Raw genomic sequence first — 15,956 nt, 5'->3', positions numbered from 1 at the left:
TTTTAGCAAACTGAAATGTTGTCTATGTTTTGCTAGATCCAATGGTCAATTCTTTGTTCTCACCTTGCTTAACCTATATACAGTATTGGGCCCAACTGATTACTCTTTCCTCCTTGACCCACTTTCTTTACTTGATTTCCAGGTGATCACACTTCCCTGAATTATCTGTCATCTCTCTGGACACTTTTCAAATCTCTTTCGCTGATGATTCATCTTCCCAACTGCGGTGATATGTGCTGAGCCCCTGAGTTAACCAACCTGGGAGGCATACTACTTCTGGATCTCTGGGAGATAATGTATTCCTTATTGTTTAAGCCACTCTGAACTGGTATTTCGTTGCTTGAGGGTAAAACCAGTCAAAATGATAAACTAGTGTTCAATGTTTCTTATAATCTGGTGCCAACTTCCCTTTCTAACAGTATTTCTATAACTCATCTAACTACACTCTACTTACTGTTCTCCGGCTCTGGTTTGGCTTTTGGGTCTTAGCTCAAGCTATTTCCTCCATCTTGAATGAATTACCGCCAAGATGACCACCATTGAAAAGATCATTTTTCAAACACCATTTAAATGTCATTTCCTTATTCAGCCCTTTCATAAATTACTTCAAAATTAGGTGACCGGATCGAGAATCTTCCCACAGTGTTTTTATTTCTAGCATTTACCACACACCTTTATGTTCCTGTTATTTATACATCCGCTTTAGACCATAAACTTCAAAATGCAAAAGTGGTCAAAGAAATCTTTACCTTGTCATTGACCAGACACAGTTCTAAGTATTTCATATTTATTAACTTTTTAAATACAACAAACCCCCAGAGATAAACTCTACTATCACTATTTTGCGTATTAGGAAGATGAAGCACTAAAACATTAAAGTGCAAACACGGATTCAAATCGAGCAAGCATTTAGCTAAACTGCAGGAGTACATGAAAATAGAAATGTAAACAACCATACAATGATACATACACTTCCTTAACAAAACGACAAGATTTTTAACACTGCCATTTCGAAAACCAGAACATCTTCCAATCCTAATTCCCAGACCCAACCCAGTCTGCCTCATTCTACAGAGGCCGGAACCTCAGGTATTAAAACTCAGAGGGTCTACAATTAGCCTCACCAAGCGGTACCATACGCCCATCCCCCTTCCAAAAATCGGTTATCTAAAGGGCGGCCCCTGTCGCTCTATGAACGAACCCAGAGGTCCTCTGTTGTGCTCGAGTGGTGAAAAGGAAAGGAAGGCGGGGAAGGGAATAGACGAGGGTACCGGGCGAGGCGGTGGCCCGTCCCTGAGGCGGAAGAGGTGGAGGTGATGGGAAGCCCTTGGGAGGCCCTTCCTCAGTGCCAGGAACGTAACAGAGCTGGCAGCCCGGAGACCATGCGCGTGTAAGTGGGAGCCAGTTAGCGCAGCGATGGCAGTGGCGGAAGAAGAAACAGCAGAAGACATCCCTCCAAGGTGGGAGCACGTGACCCTGGGAACATTAGGTCGACACCAGCCCTGCAGAGCCCCGCTCAAGAGAAGAGCCGAGGCCCACCAACCTCCAACCGCCAGCCCCCACCACCGCCGCTATATTCGCCTCCCTGGCAAGAGGGCCCGCAACGCGCAGGCGCACCTGCAGGGGCGGTGCGGCGGAGCGTAGCCAGGTGCCGGAACTGCTTCGCGTTGTGGGTGCTCCCGCGAAACCCGTCCGCCAGAACTCCTCGCAGGCCCCACCCGCAGACGGAACTCCTAGTTGCTCGGCAACCGCTGGGGGCGCGGCTGGGGCACCTTGTGCTCTTTGCAGCCAGCCGAGCATAGCTCCCACTACCTGTCGGAGCAGTCTTCCGTCCCGCCAGCTTCGCTTCTTGCCGCCCCTACGTGCGTCACGGAATCCCTGCCCTTGGCACTATAGTCACCTCTCCGGCTCCCACGACACCTTAGCGCCCACCTGCTTCAAAGCCAAGCTTCACCGAAAGGGAAGAAGCTCGACCCCAGACCTGGCCTCCACGGTTACGGACCACAGCGCACCTACTATGAGCACTTACACCTACACCAGCCGGCCCAGGCCCCTACCGTGCCAGCGCCGCCGTTACCGGGACAACCTGTTGCAGCCGTAAGTGTCGAGCCGGCCTCCCAACCAACCCCTCTGGGGTCTCCACCTCCTTCCATCCTGGAACCCGGTCCTGGCCCCTTCACCCTGGCCAAAATTGTCTGTGCGACTTTCCCTTGTCGTTGATGCCTTAATAAAACTTTTTTTCCTAAAAAACTCTCCCGTGGTGTGGAGGAATGAAGCAAGGAAGGGGATGGATGGCCTCTCTCGGGTAGTTAATTTTTAGTGCCCTTGTATTGAGTTGCTGATTGAAAACATGTGCACGGAATCGACTTATTTCACAAAGTTTGAGTCCTCTAATGTTTATTGTTGACCATCTTTGTGTCAAGCACCTTACTTTGATCATTCACATACATGTTCCTATATAATCTTCAGTGCTGTCAAGTAGATTTTATAACTCCGTTGTACAGATGGGAACACTGAGGTACAAGTTTGTCACCAAGTAAAGTTTTTTCCACAAAGTCTTTGGGCAGGAATTAGTTTATCTTTCATGCCGGATCCCAAATTTTATTTTTACATCGAAGGATAGTTGCAAATTAAAAGAAGGTAAACGTCATGTTTCTCTTTAAATTCTGTCCAGTAAGCCCCAGATTTTGGATTTTGAGAGGGCAGGAACCTTTGTGTCTGTTGTTCACCTAGAACATGCCTGGTACCTAGTAAGCACTCAGTACGAATGTGTTGAATTAGTGAATGAACATCAGCAATGTAACCCTTGATTATATTGATGCTTATTTCAAACACTGAGGCCAAAATTTCTTGATGAATGAGACTTTTTAAAATCACTTTAAGAAAACCACAAAAAGAAAATTTAAATTTGCAGAGGTTTTAGTTATATTACACAAGGTTTCAATTTAAAGTGTATTCCTTCTGTGCTGGTTTGAAATGGTGTATGTACCCTAGAAAAGCCATGTTTTAATCCTAATCCCATTTTGTAAAGACAGCTGTTCCTTCTAATCCCTATTCCATATTGTATGTTTGAAACTGTGATTAGATCATCTCCCTGGAAGTGTGATTTAATCAAGAGTGGTTAAACTGGATTAGCTGGAGGCATGTCTCCACCCACTTGGGTGGTTCTTGATTAGTTTCTGAAGTCCTATAAAAGATGAAACATTTTGGAGAATGAAATAGATTCAGGAAGAGCAGAGAAAAAGGACATAGCCACAAGAAGCAGAGAGAACCACCCAACGACCTTTGGAGATGAAGAAGGAAACCGCCTCCCAGGGAGCCTCACGAAACAGGAAACCAGGAGAGAAAGCTAGCATATGACGCCGTGTTCACCACATGCCCTTCCAGCTGAAAGAGAAACCGTGTCTGTGTTCACCAAGTGCCTTCTCACTTGAGAGAGAAACCCTAAACTTCATCGGCCTTCTTGAACCAAGGTATCTTTCCCTGAATGCCTTTGATTGGATATTTCTATAGACTTGTTTTAATTGGGACATTTTCTCACCTTAGAACTGTAAACTAGCAACTTATTAAATTCCCCTTTTTAAAAGCCATACCATTTCTGGTGTGTTGCATTCTGGCAGCCAGCAAACTAGAACACCTTCCAAAAATACTTTCCAGTGTCTTTAAGTGGTTGTTTACAAATTAGACCAACAAATAAGATACACATGAATCAATGGTGATTCAGTAGGGACAAATACTTTTATTATTGTTGTATAGGATTATTTGATTGTTATATTGGTATAATTTTGTTATGTTGAGGTATTGTTGAAGAATTTCAATGTCAAGAAAATAGTTGAAACCACCTTCCATGGTATCCTTTTGGACAAAATACTGAAAGCGGCCAGGGAGTGGTAACTTGATGATGAATGACCAGATGACCATATCCAAGAAAATATATTTTTGTGTCTATCTATGAGGTCCTTGACCCTATCTTACTCAGAATTTTAGAGCTGAACTGGATAAAAATCTTCCAGATGATACATGGCTACAATGGATAACCAATGTCATCCAACAGAGTCAAGGTTTCAAATTATCTTAAGTAAGTGTATTACTGGGATGAAATCTAATTAGATAGCTGTTAACTTTATATTTAAGTATGAGAACACAAATACATAAGTGGGAATATCTGATTTTTCATTTGGAAAAGATCTAGAAATCTGAGTTTAACACAAACTAATTTGAGTCAAGGATTTCTGCCATTTCTTAGAATCTTAAATCTTGAAGCTGAAAGAGAATATCTGAATACCAGTGTTTTCATTTTGCAAATTAGAGAATGAAGTACAACATTTATATATTTTTTGGTGATTAAGTATAAATAAACTCTCCTAAACTCACCTTTAGGCATATGCCCAAAAAAAATTGTAATGATGAATCTTATCTTACAAATCCTTTGCTATAAGGGTGTACAAACTTTCTAATGAAGTGTTTTTCTAAATGCAAAGAAGTGAAAAAAAATTACTTTAGAACATATCTTTTATTTGACCCTGCCCAATTGAAGTTTAAATCATTCTAGTAAGCAAAATAATGACATCCTTCCCCTAATATATCCAAGTCGTAATATCCAGAACCTATGAATATGTTGCCTCATGTGGCAAAAGAGACTTGACAGATGTGATTAAATTAAGTATCTTGAGATAGAGTGATTCTCCTGTGTTATCTGGGTGGCCCCAATGTAGTCACGAATCTCCTTGTAATTGGCAGAGGTAAGCAGGAAGGTCTGAGTCAGAGAAGGAGATGTGATTACAGAAGCAGGGGTTGAGTGATGCAATTGCTGCAAGGGATCCTGAGCAAAGGAATGTTAGCAGCTTTTAGAAGCTGGCAAAAGCAAGGAAACATTCTCAAAGAGCCTCTGAAAGGAACACAGACCTTCTAATACCTTGATTTTAACCCAGTCATACCCATTTTGGACTTATGACTTCTGGAATTACAATAAATTTGCATTGTTTTAAGCCACGAGATTTGTGGAATTATGTTGCAGCATGTGTTAGTTTGTAAGCTGCCAGAATACAGTACACCAGAACTGGAACAATTTTTAAAAAGGAGAATTTTATAAGTTACAAGTTTACTGTTCTAAGGACGTGAAAGTGTCCAAATTAAGGCACCAACAAGAGGTTACCTTTGCTCAAGAAAGGTCGATGGGTCAGGAACACCTCTGTCAGCTGGAAAGTCACGTGTCTAGCATCTGTTGGTCCCTTGCTTCAGGACTCCATTGCTTTCAGCTTCCTCACTTTGCTTCTCCAGGGCTGGCTTTCATCTCTTTGCTTCCCTTGGGCTCTGTCCAGGTTCTGGCTCGCTTAACATATCATGGTAATGTCAGCTGGGCTCCAAGCATCTCCAGACATCTGTTTTTGTGTCTATGTCAGCTCTGCTCTGAAGTTTCTGTCAGCTCTGAGGCTTCTGTCGTTCTGTCATTTCTCCAAAATGCCTCCCCTTTTAAAGACTAGTAATCGAATCAAAACCCACTGGGAACGGGTAAGGCCACATCTACATTGAGGTAATCTAATCAGAAGTTTCCAATCTACATTATTGAATCAGGAGTAAAAGAAACAGCTGTTCTCCCACAAGATGGAATCAGGATTAAAGCATAGCTTTTCTGGAGCACATAATATTTTCAAACAGGCACACAGCAGCAATAGGAAAGAAAGAAAATCATAATCTCAGAATTATGTTCTTTGATATTTTTGAAGATTTTCCTGTTTCTTCCGCTTGTCCCACCCAATGTCCTTTTTGTCCCTCATTCCCATGTCAAAACAGGAAAGGAATGAATCTGAGAGAGAGAGAAATTTACAAAAGAAATGGAGGAATTACTTTTACTAGAGGGCTATGCCCTGAGTGCTACCAGTGATCAAGAAAAGAGCCTTAAGTCTAATTGCCTGCCTGGCCTCTGACAACTCCTGCTCTTTCCTTCCCTCTCTGAACTTAACATTTTCTTTCTGCTCCAAGTTTTCTAGTTGCATATTTGATCATAATTTTAGTTCATGTTTTACATTGCATCAACAGAGCTATTCTTGTATGTTTGTTAAATTCAGAGGCAAAAAATTAAAGCCCCATCTTCTGAAGTTTATCTGCAGCAGATTTGCATATCTGTTTGGTTCAGCTAGATTTTAAAAAGTCACTATAATGTGATAGTAACTACCATTTATTGAGCACCTGCTGTTCAACCAGATATTCTAATCCTCACAGGAAATGGGTAGCTTGTTTCCAATTCATTGATGAGGATAAGGTTGAGAGAAGTTAACTTTCCTAAGGTCATACAACTAATGTCACAGCCATGATCTAAACTCAGGTTTATTTGACAACCTGTCTCTGCTTTTTCCTTCTGGACAAGTTGTGGACCAGTTAGCTTTGTTCTTGTTCTACCTCAAGGCACAGTCATCTTCTCACTAATAAATCAGTGTATCAGCAGTGAAAAAGATAGATGTGACTCTACTATGATGAGGTTTGCCAGGTGTGGAGAAGGACAGGCACTGAGCATTGGTTAATAAAATGGCTACAATAAAATAGAAGCACGGGTGCCGTGAGCTCACAGAAGGGTCATCAACCTAGTTGAGCAAATCAAATAGGGAGACAAGAAAGGCTTTCTTGAGAAAGTGATGTTAAAGTTAAGATCTGAAGGCTATTGGGAAATAGCCAAATGAATTTGGGGCACTAAGTGGTAGGGAGGGAAGAATCCTAGAAGGAAAAAAATAACCTGTAAAAAAGTCCTAAAGCAAGAAGGGGCTATGGCCTGTTTGAGAAGCCTGCAAGAACAGTATGATAAGAAAACAGACAACAGTCTAGGGAGAGAGAGATAAGAAGAGGGTAGAGGGAACAGCTAGGAGCAGAACATGCTGAGCCTTGGAGACCATAAGTTTTTTGGTCTTGATCCTAACAATGGTTGGAAGCCATTGGAAGGATTTTGTGTATGTGTCTGTGTGTGTGTCTTTTGGTTTAAAGTTAGGTTTATTGGTGATTTTCTATTTACAAAAGTAATATATGCTTGTTGAAGTAAATGAAAAATACAAAATAAGGGTGAATAAAGACAAGTTAATTATCTCCCACCCACCTCCACTCCTGCTTCTCTGTTGTAACCAAATTTAGAAACCTTATATTATTGTTCTGCACCTCCTAACTCATATAAACAAATATGAACATATAAGCATATGTATAGGCGATTTGTTTCCAAAATAGAATCATACTACACGTGCCAATCTGCATTTAGTTTTCTTTCCCCCCAATTAACAAGTTCTAAGTCCCTTTTTTTTTCCAATTTCCTTATACATACACAAACATGTAAGTTTATATAAATAGGCTCATATAATTCATGCTTGGGAGCATCTTTAGGGCAGCCTTAATTCTTTTTACTTGCCTCACCACTAACTCCCATCCCCTGAAAATCGGCTCTCCCTCCCCTGTCCCCAAGGTAAACCATGGTAGCAACCTTGTTTTAATGCTTCTGTACATTTCTCTATGCTCACACATTTATGTACAGATGTATCAATGTATACATATAGATGCTCACATAGTAGGGCTTTGTTTACTTAATAACCGCAGTAGCATACACAAGTCTCAAAATCTTCCTGTTTTCACTTAACAATACTTTGTGGACATCTCTCCAAGTAACTCATATTGCTCAATTATTTTAACAGCAACATGATACCCTATGGTATGGATATACCATGATTTATTAAAATTTTCCACTGTTTATGTTTAGTTTGCTTCCAGTTTTTAACTACAAAGAACAAGAATTTCAATAAACAGTCTTATGCACTGGTATTTTTATTTCTATTAAGCAGATTCCCAGGAGTGTAATTGTAAACCATATGTATTTTTAATACAAACAAATGGAAAAATTCACCTTTCCGTCAGAAATGTTTAAGCATACTCTTTTCTCTAATTTCTTACCAGCATTAGGTGTTATGAATTGTTCATGTCTGTGTGTATGTATGTGTGGTTTTTGATAGTGTCATGACTCCAAAATTCTTCATTATTGTTAGCACTACAAAGCTTTAAACAGGTAACCATTTCGTTTGGATTTTCCATTCCACAAGACCACTCTCCAGCTGCAATGAGGACAACCAGATTAAGGGAGCAGTGTTGTTCAGAGACTGTTACAGTTGTCCAGGTAAAAGAAATGGCAAGAGCAGTGGATGCGTGGGAGAAAGATTTGAGGGATAGAATCAATAGGACTTGTTAGATGTATGGTGCGGAGAAAGGTTAGGAGTCATGGATAACTTTCAGGTTTCTGAAACCAGGCAGTTTGGTGGTCGTTAATAGCATTTACCAATATAAGGAGCATTGAAGAAGTAACAAGTTGGAGTGGGGAAATGATAATTAGTTCAATTTTGAGTTTGCCTTGGAGACATCCTAGTGAAATGTGAGAAGGTAATTGTATATCCATATCTGGAACTCAGAGGAGAGGTCTGAGCTTAAGATTAAATAAAATTGAAAGTTTTAGGCATATGGATCATAATTGAAGCCATAGAGAACTATGGACAAGAGAAGGCTGAGCCTTGAAGAAATCCTCCAGTACAACAGAAGCTAGAATACAAAAGGTTGAGCAGGACCAGTCAAAGAAATAGCAGAAACACAATCAGAAGAAAAATGCGGTATCACAGAGGCTTCTATGAAGGTGGAATCAGCTTATCTGAACACTGCACAAAAGTCTAGTAAGGAGTGGAGTACATCCAAATTTTAAATAACATGGACTCACATCATTCATTAATAGCTTCAATATATGATATACAAGCAACTTACTGCCCATCTCAAAATCATTTCTGATGGAGTGTTTTTATAGGTATATACTCAGTATTTGGTTTCAAAGGTAAAAATAAGATATCATTTAAAGAATATTTAATGAAAATAATTTTATACAAATGCATTTACCCCATTCATGCTTGAGGGCATTTTAAAGCGTCCTGAAAATACAAACCTGTGTTTTTCCACTTGATCATTCTGATCCCTGAAATTTGAATTTTATTAACATTTAAAACAATAAATTTTTAAAATATTAAATTTAAAATACAATGAGAAATTTGATTTTCACTTTATTCTGGTAAGCTTGATTCTTTTACTAATGTAGCTTTTAAATCCTTGTATCAAATTTTTTTCAGTTCTTTAGGATAGGCTCCTTTTCAGATGGGCCATTTTCACATATGTTAAGTAGTCCAACAGATTTACAGTCTAAATCTAGCATTGCCACTTACTAGCTAAGTGATCTTGGGAAGATTACCCCCGGTTCTGTTTTCTCTTTTGTAAAATGGGAATCATACTAACTTTAAGACTTATGAACAATAAATAAAATAATGTATGTGAAAACCCCGTCATATAACAGAAACTCTTTAAATGGCAGCCATTTGTCTCCTTGTCTTATGAACTGTGCTAAAACAAAAGTCTGTTTTCTTAAAGTAGTTTCATTTTAGCCTAAATTCTGTTTAAAATGAACTCAGTTTCATAGATACAAACACTGTTAAAGTATGTATTCAAATTTTGATATTTCACAGAGATGAAGAACCTATTCGTTATGGAAACATAATGTATGACAGAAGGGTGATCCGAGGCAACACTTATGCTCTACAAACATTACCGTTGGTAAGTATAATTGAAATAGTCTGACACAAGACTTTTGAAACTCTCTTTGGTAAGGGGTGAGTTTGTGTGTTTAATTGGCAATCTGTTACAGACTAAAACATTTATAGAATAAAATAAAGACAAATTACTACAAAAATGAAAAGCAAAAGAAGACATAAAATACAAGCTTCAATATGTTTAACCATTTTGTAAAATCAATAGACTACCTTTTAGAACAGATTTAGGTTTACAGAAAAGCTGAACAGAAATTACAGAGAATTTCCATATACCTACTCTTCTCTGCCCCTTCAATTTCCCTTTTTATTACTGTGATGTATTTGATACAATTGATGAGACAGTAGTTACACATATAATGCCACAGTTTGCATTAGGGTTCAGCCTTTGTGTTGTACAATTCTATGGATTTTTGACAATTGCATAATGTCATGTATCCACCATTATAATAATATAATAATAATGGTTTCACTTCCCTAAAAATTCCCTGTGCTACATCTATTCATCTCTCCTTCCCTCTCCATAAACCCCCATCAAGCATTGATCTTTTTACTGTCTTTATGATTTTTCCTTTTCCAGAGTGTCATATAGTTGGAATCATATAGTATGTGGCCTTTTCAGACTGGCTTCTTTAATTTAGTCATAGATATTTAAGGTTCCTCCATGTCTTTTTGTGTCTTGATTGCTTATTTCTTTTCTTTTTTTGGGGGGTGGGGGTGGGGAGTGTGCATGGTCCAGGAATCAAACCCGGGTCTCCTGCATGGAAGGTGAGCATTCTGCCACTGAACCACACATATTTCTTTTTATCACTAAATAATTTCACTTATTCCATTCTATGGATGTACCACAGTTTGTTTATGTATTCATCTATTGAAGGACATTTTAGTTGCTTCCATTTCTTGGCAATTGTGCATAAAACTATTATAAACTTTGTGTGCAGGTTCTTGCATGAACATAAGTTTTCAGTTCTTTTGGGTAAATATCTGGGAGCAGGGTTACTGGAGCAAAGGTACAGCTTTCTTCAGTTTTGTAAGAAACTGCCATATTGTCATCCTACGTGGCTGTACTGTTTTGCATTCTTACTAGCAGTGAATGAAAGTTCATCACATCTTCTCTAGCATTTGGTACTGCTGTTTTTGGATTTTAGCCATTCTAATAAAAGTGTAGTGTTATCTCATTGTTGTTTCAATTTGCAGATTCCTAGTGACATATGATGCTGAGCATCTTTTCATGTGCTTATTTTCCATCAGCATATTTTCTTTGGTGAGGTAGTCTGTTCATATATTTTGCTTGTTTTTTCATTGGATTGTTTGTTTTCTCATTGTTGAGTTTGAAAGAGTTCTTTGTATATTTGGGATACAAGTCTTTTGTCAGGTATGTGTTTTGTAAATATTTTCTCCTTGTCTATGACTTGTCTTTTTATTCTCTTAACTGTATCATGCATAGAGCACATGATTTTAATTTTAATGAAGCCCAACCTACTGATTTTTTTCTTTCATGGATCATGCTTTTGAGTTGTGCCTGAAGTCACTCCCAAATCCAAGGTCACCTAGGTTTTCTCCTATGTTATCTTCTAGAAGTTTTATAGTTCTTGTGTTTTACATTTGGGTCTCTAATTCATTTTGAGTTAATTTTTTTGAAAAGTGTAAGGTCTGCATCCACATTCATTGTTTTGCATGTGGATGTCCAGTTCTGTTTCTGAACTATATTCTATTCCATTGGTCTGTTTGTCTATTCTTTAGCCAATATCATACTTTTCTTGATTACTGCAGGTTATGGTAAGTCTTGAAGTCAGCTAGTATCAGTCCTCTGACTTTGTTTTCCTTCAGTATTTTATTGGCTAGTCTGAGTCGTTTGACTTTCCATATAAATTTTAGAATCAGTTTGTCTATCAACAAAATAATGTGCTGGGATTTAGAATGATATTACATTGAATCTGTACATCAAGTTAGGAAGAACTGACATCTTAACAATATTGTTTCCTATCCATGCACATGGAATATTTGTCCATATACTTAGATCTTCTTTGATTTCTTTCATTAGAGTTTTATGGGTTTTCTCATATAAATCTTGTAAATATTTTGTTAAATTTATACCTACATATTTCATTTTGAGTGCTGGAAACGTGAATAGTATTATGTTTTTAATTTCAAATCCAGTTGTTCTTTGCTGGTATAAAAGAAAGTGATTGACTTTTGCATATTAACCTTATATCCTAAAACTTTGCTATAATAGCATGTTAAACTAGTTTCAGGAGAATAGGAGGGGTTTTTTGGTCAGTTCTTTGGGATTTTCTACTTAGACAATCATGTCATCTGTGAATACAGTTTTATTTCTTCCTTCTCAACCTGTATACTTTTAATTTCATTTTCCTATCTAATTGCATTAGCTAGAACTTCGGTGCAGTATTAAATAGGAGTGCCAAGAGGGGACATAACTTACATTTTCCTGATCTTAGGGGGGTAATATATAATTTCTCATCATTAAGTATAATGTTAACTATGGGGGTTTTATAAATGTTCTTTAGCAATTTAAAGAAGTTCCCCTCTATTTGTAGTTGCTAAGAGTTTTTTTATCATGAATAGGTGTTGGATTTTATTGAACACTTTTTCTGAGTGTATGATCTTTTGATTTTTCTTCTTCAGCCTGTTGTGATGGATTACATGAATTAATTTTTGAGTGTTGAATAGCCTTGCACAACTGGAATGAATCCCTCTGGACTGTGGAATATAATTCTTTTTATACATTTTAGATTTGATTTGCTAATATTTTGTTGGGGATTTTTGCATGTATGTACATGAAGTATATTGGTTTGTAGTTTCCCTTTCTTATAACATCTTTGTCTGGTTTTGGTATTAGGGTAATGTTGGCTCATAGAATGAGTTAGGAAGTACTTCTATGTTCTGGAAGAGATTGTAGAGCATTTCTTCCTTAAATGCTTGAAAAACTTCCAAAATCTTCTATTTTGGAAGATTGCTAGTTGTTGATTCAATTTCTAATAGGTATAGACCAATTTAGATTATGCATTCAAGCCACAATTTCTTATTATTAGGTTTCACAGAACTGTCACATTTCTCTAAAAGTTTCTAAACATTACTCTCAATTAAAATGCTATAGATCACAGGTGTCATTGTTCTGAGGACCATACTCTGAGTAACACTGTTTTAGGCATTTAGCTTTGCTTTAATTATCTCATACTCAAACTAATATTAAATTATTCTCTCATCAAGAAGTCTGAGTCTCTCTGCTTTTCTTTAATTCACTCAGCAAATATTTATTGAGTTTCAGGTCCTGTGCTAGGTACCTAAGATATAGTTGTGAGTAAGACATGGTATGGTATTGAATGTGATGGTTTCTTGGCACAAAAATTAAACCTTTAGATACTATATGATATGTGTCTAACAGCATACAACAATATATGAAGTGTTAGATGATTTGAAGCCATGATCCCCAAACCTGGGTGTATGTTAGAATCACCTAGAAAACTTATTTAAAAAACGTGTTTCAGCTCTACCTTAGATATATTGAATTAGAACCTCCAGGGGTTAGACACAGGAATATGCATTTTTAATTAGGCAGTTCTGAAGCAGCTGGTTCCAAGACCGCAATTTGGAAACAGCAGCTCAAACATGTGTTATATACATAAGTTTGGGAGTTTTCTTATGATGGTACCGATAAACACTGGTACATAGTACAAAATGGAAAGTAGAACCGCTTTTTTTTTTTAGTTTCCTTGTCAAGTGTTTTAGTTAGTAAGCTGCTAGAATGCAATATACCAAAAACGGAATGGCTTTTAAACAAAGGGAATTTATTAAGTTGCAAGTTTACTGTTCTAAGACCATGAAAATGTCCAAATTAAGGCACCAACAAGAGGTTGCCTTCACTCAAGAAAGGCCAGTGAAGTTCAGGGTTTCTCTCTCAGCTGTAAGGGCACATGGTGATGTCGGCTAGCTCTCTCTCCTTGCTTCTTATTTCATGACCCTACCCCCACAATGTCTTCCTTCTGCATCTCCAAAGGCTGCACGGGCTGTGTTGATTCTTGTGGCTCTAAAGCTTTTTCCAAAATGGTTCACTCTTTAAAGGGCTCCAGTAAAAGCAACCTCATCTTGAATGGGTGGAGACACATCTCCATGGAAACAATCAGAAAGCTCCCACACAGCAATATTGAATGAGGATTAAGAACTTGGCTTTTCTGGGGTATACAACAGATTCCAACAGGCACATCAAGTATTCAGCACCTTACCTTTAAAGTCTCCACTGAAACTTCCTGTTCCAAATGAGATGAATTTCACCCCTTCCTTCCTACTCCTCCCTCTTACAACTAAAATACCTTGGACAAAATACAGTAAACAAACAGAAAGATTCTGAAAGGTGAGAAGGAGAAGGTGAATGGCCCAGCAACCTTAGGACTTTGGGAACTCTATAGCAATGAGTTCCCTGGGTTTTCTTTTTTGCTTCCTGCATATCCCATTATGAATAAGTTTGCAAACCAGAATCACTGATAGGCACAACCCAAGAAAAGCCCAATCGCTCTAGCCAAACAACTTGGGAAAAGGCTGCCTAGCGAAACAGAAAACTGTTTAATAACACTACCCACACATCAGGCAAAAACCACTGGAAAACTGATCTGTCCCTCCCCATAGTGTCAGTGAGTCTGAGGTGGGGAACTCAACCTTCATCTTTATATGGCAGGGACAAATTGGTACTCTACTTCCCCACTGAGCTGTTGTCAGCAAAGACTGAGCAGAAAGCTGAACTTTCACCCTTACCGTGACGATGAGGTCATTAGAAGCAATGCAAATTGGTACTCCATCTTTACTGAAGTCATGTCAGTGAAGCCTGGTAGGGTACTGAGTTTTCATCCCTACATAGCAGCAATATAGAAGAACAAGGCAGTGTGAGACAGTAATAGTCAGCACCCTGCTCCCTGCCCCCCCCCCCCCCAGTTCAACACATTGTCACTAGGGCCAAGCAGGTTACTGAATTTCTATCCTCACTTGGTAGCACCAAGGCAGTGGGAGGCAGTGCAAATTGGCACAGTGCTTTTGCCAGAGAGGTGTCAGTGGACACAAGATGAGGCTGCACATGCATCCACACCTGGACCTGCATGATAAAACTAAACAGGGTGAATTCCTGTTAAAAAGATTTAATATTATCTCAGAACATAATATCCAAAATGTCCAAGATACAATTAAAATCCACTCATTGAACCAAGAACTGGGACAGTCACAACTTGAATTAAAAAAAAAAAAAATTAACAGATAACAGCACAAGATGACACAGATGTTGGACTAACTGCCAAGGATTTTCAGGCAGCAGTTATAAAAATGCTTCAACAAATAGTTACAAACAGTCTTGTAACATAAAAAAAAGAAAAAGTCTTAGCAAAGAAATAGAAAATCTAAAATGAGCCAACTGGAAATTATACAAGTGAAAAATACAATAATCAAAATAAAAGAACTCACTAGATGGACTTAGCAGTACAATGGAGATGGCAGGAAAATAATCATTGAAATCAAACACAAATTAATGTTAACTATCCAATATGGACAACAGAGCAAAAATAGACGGGAAAAGTAATGAACAGAGCTTCACAGAACTGAGAAATAATAACAAAAGGTCCAGCATACATGTTATCACAGTCCCAAAAGAAGATAAAAAGCATGGGGCTAAAAAATATTCAGAAATAATGCCTAAAAATTCCCTAAATTTGGCAAAAGGCAGAAACCTACATATCTAAGAAGCTAAGAAAACCCCAGACAGAATAAGCCCAATGAAATTCATACCAAGACACATCAAAATCAAACTTGTGAAAACTATAAACAACCACCACAACAATAAAAATGAAAGCATCTAGAAAGAAATCATTTATTACCTAAAGCAGAACATTTCAAATGACAGCAGCCATGGCACCCAGAAGGAGTGACATGATATTTTTTAAATCCTAAAAGAAAAGAAAAGGATTCTCACACTTTGTATTAGTTTGTTAATGCTGCCAGAGATGGAACAGCTTTTAAAAAAGGAATTTATCACAGAAGACCTAAATAGATGGAAGGGTATACCGTGTTCATAGATTGGAAGACTAAATATAGTTAAGATGTCAATCCTACCTAAATTGATTTACAGATTCAATGCAATACCAATCAAAATCCCAACAACTTATTTTTCAGAAATAGAAAAACCAATAAGCAAATTTATCTGGAAGGGCAGGGTGCCCCTAATTGCTAAAAGTATCTTGAGGAAAAAAAACTAAGCTGGAGGTCTCAAGCTGCCGGACTTTAAAGCATACTATGAAGCCACAGTGGTCAAAACAGCATGGTATTGGCATAAAGATAGATATATCGACCAATGGA

The 15,956-nt window shown here is 38.1% G+C and overlaps 1 protein-coding gene across 1 annotated transcript in view; it reads left to right on the top strand.

Moving 5' to 3' along the window:
* Positions 1 to 1,316: 1,316 nt before the first annotated feature.
* RSPH3 (radial spoke head 3) overlaps positions 1,317 to 15,956 on the top strand; it is a 56,212-nt gene continuing 41,572 nt past the window's right edge. The window contains exons 1-3 of the mRNA XM_077130225.1: positions 1,317 to 1,390; positions 1,501 to 2,097; positions 9,522 to 9,609. Coding sequence (XP_076986340.1) covers positions 1,317 to 1,390; positions 1,501 to 2,097; positions 9,522 to 9,609 — 759 coding nt within the window. The remainder of the gene's footprint in view (positions 1,391 to 1,500; positions 2,098 to 9,521; positions 9,610 to 15,956) is intronic.

This window comes from Tamandua tetradactyla, chromosome 2 (assembly GCF_023851605.1).
Source record: "Tamandua tetradactyla isolate mTamTet1 chromosome 2, mTamTet1.pri, whole genome shotgun sequence".
Classification (NCBI taxonomy): domain Eukaryota; kingdom Metazoa; phylum Chordata; class Mammalia; order Pilosa; family Myrmecophagidae; genus Tamandua; species Tamandua tetradactyla.
This window is presented reverse-complemented; position numbering and strand designations above follow the sequence as displayed.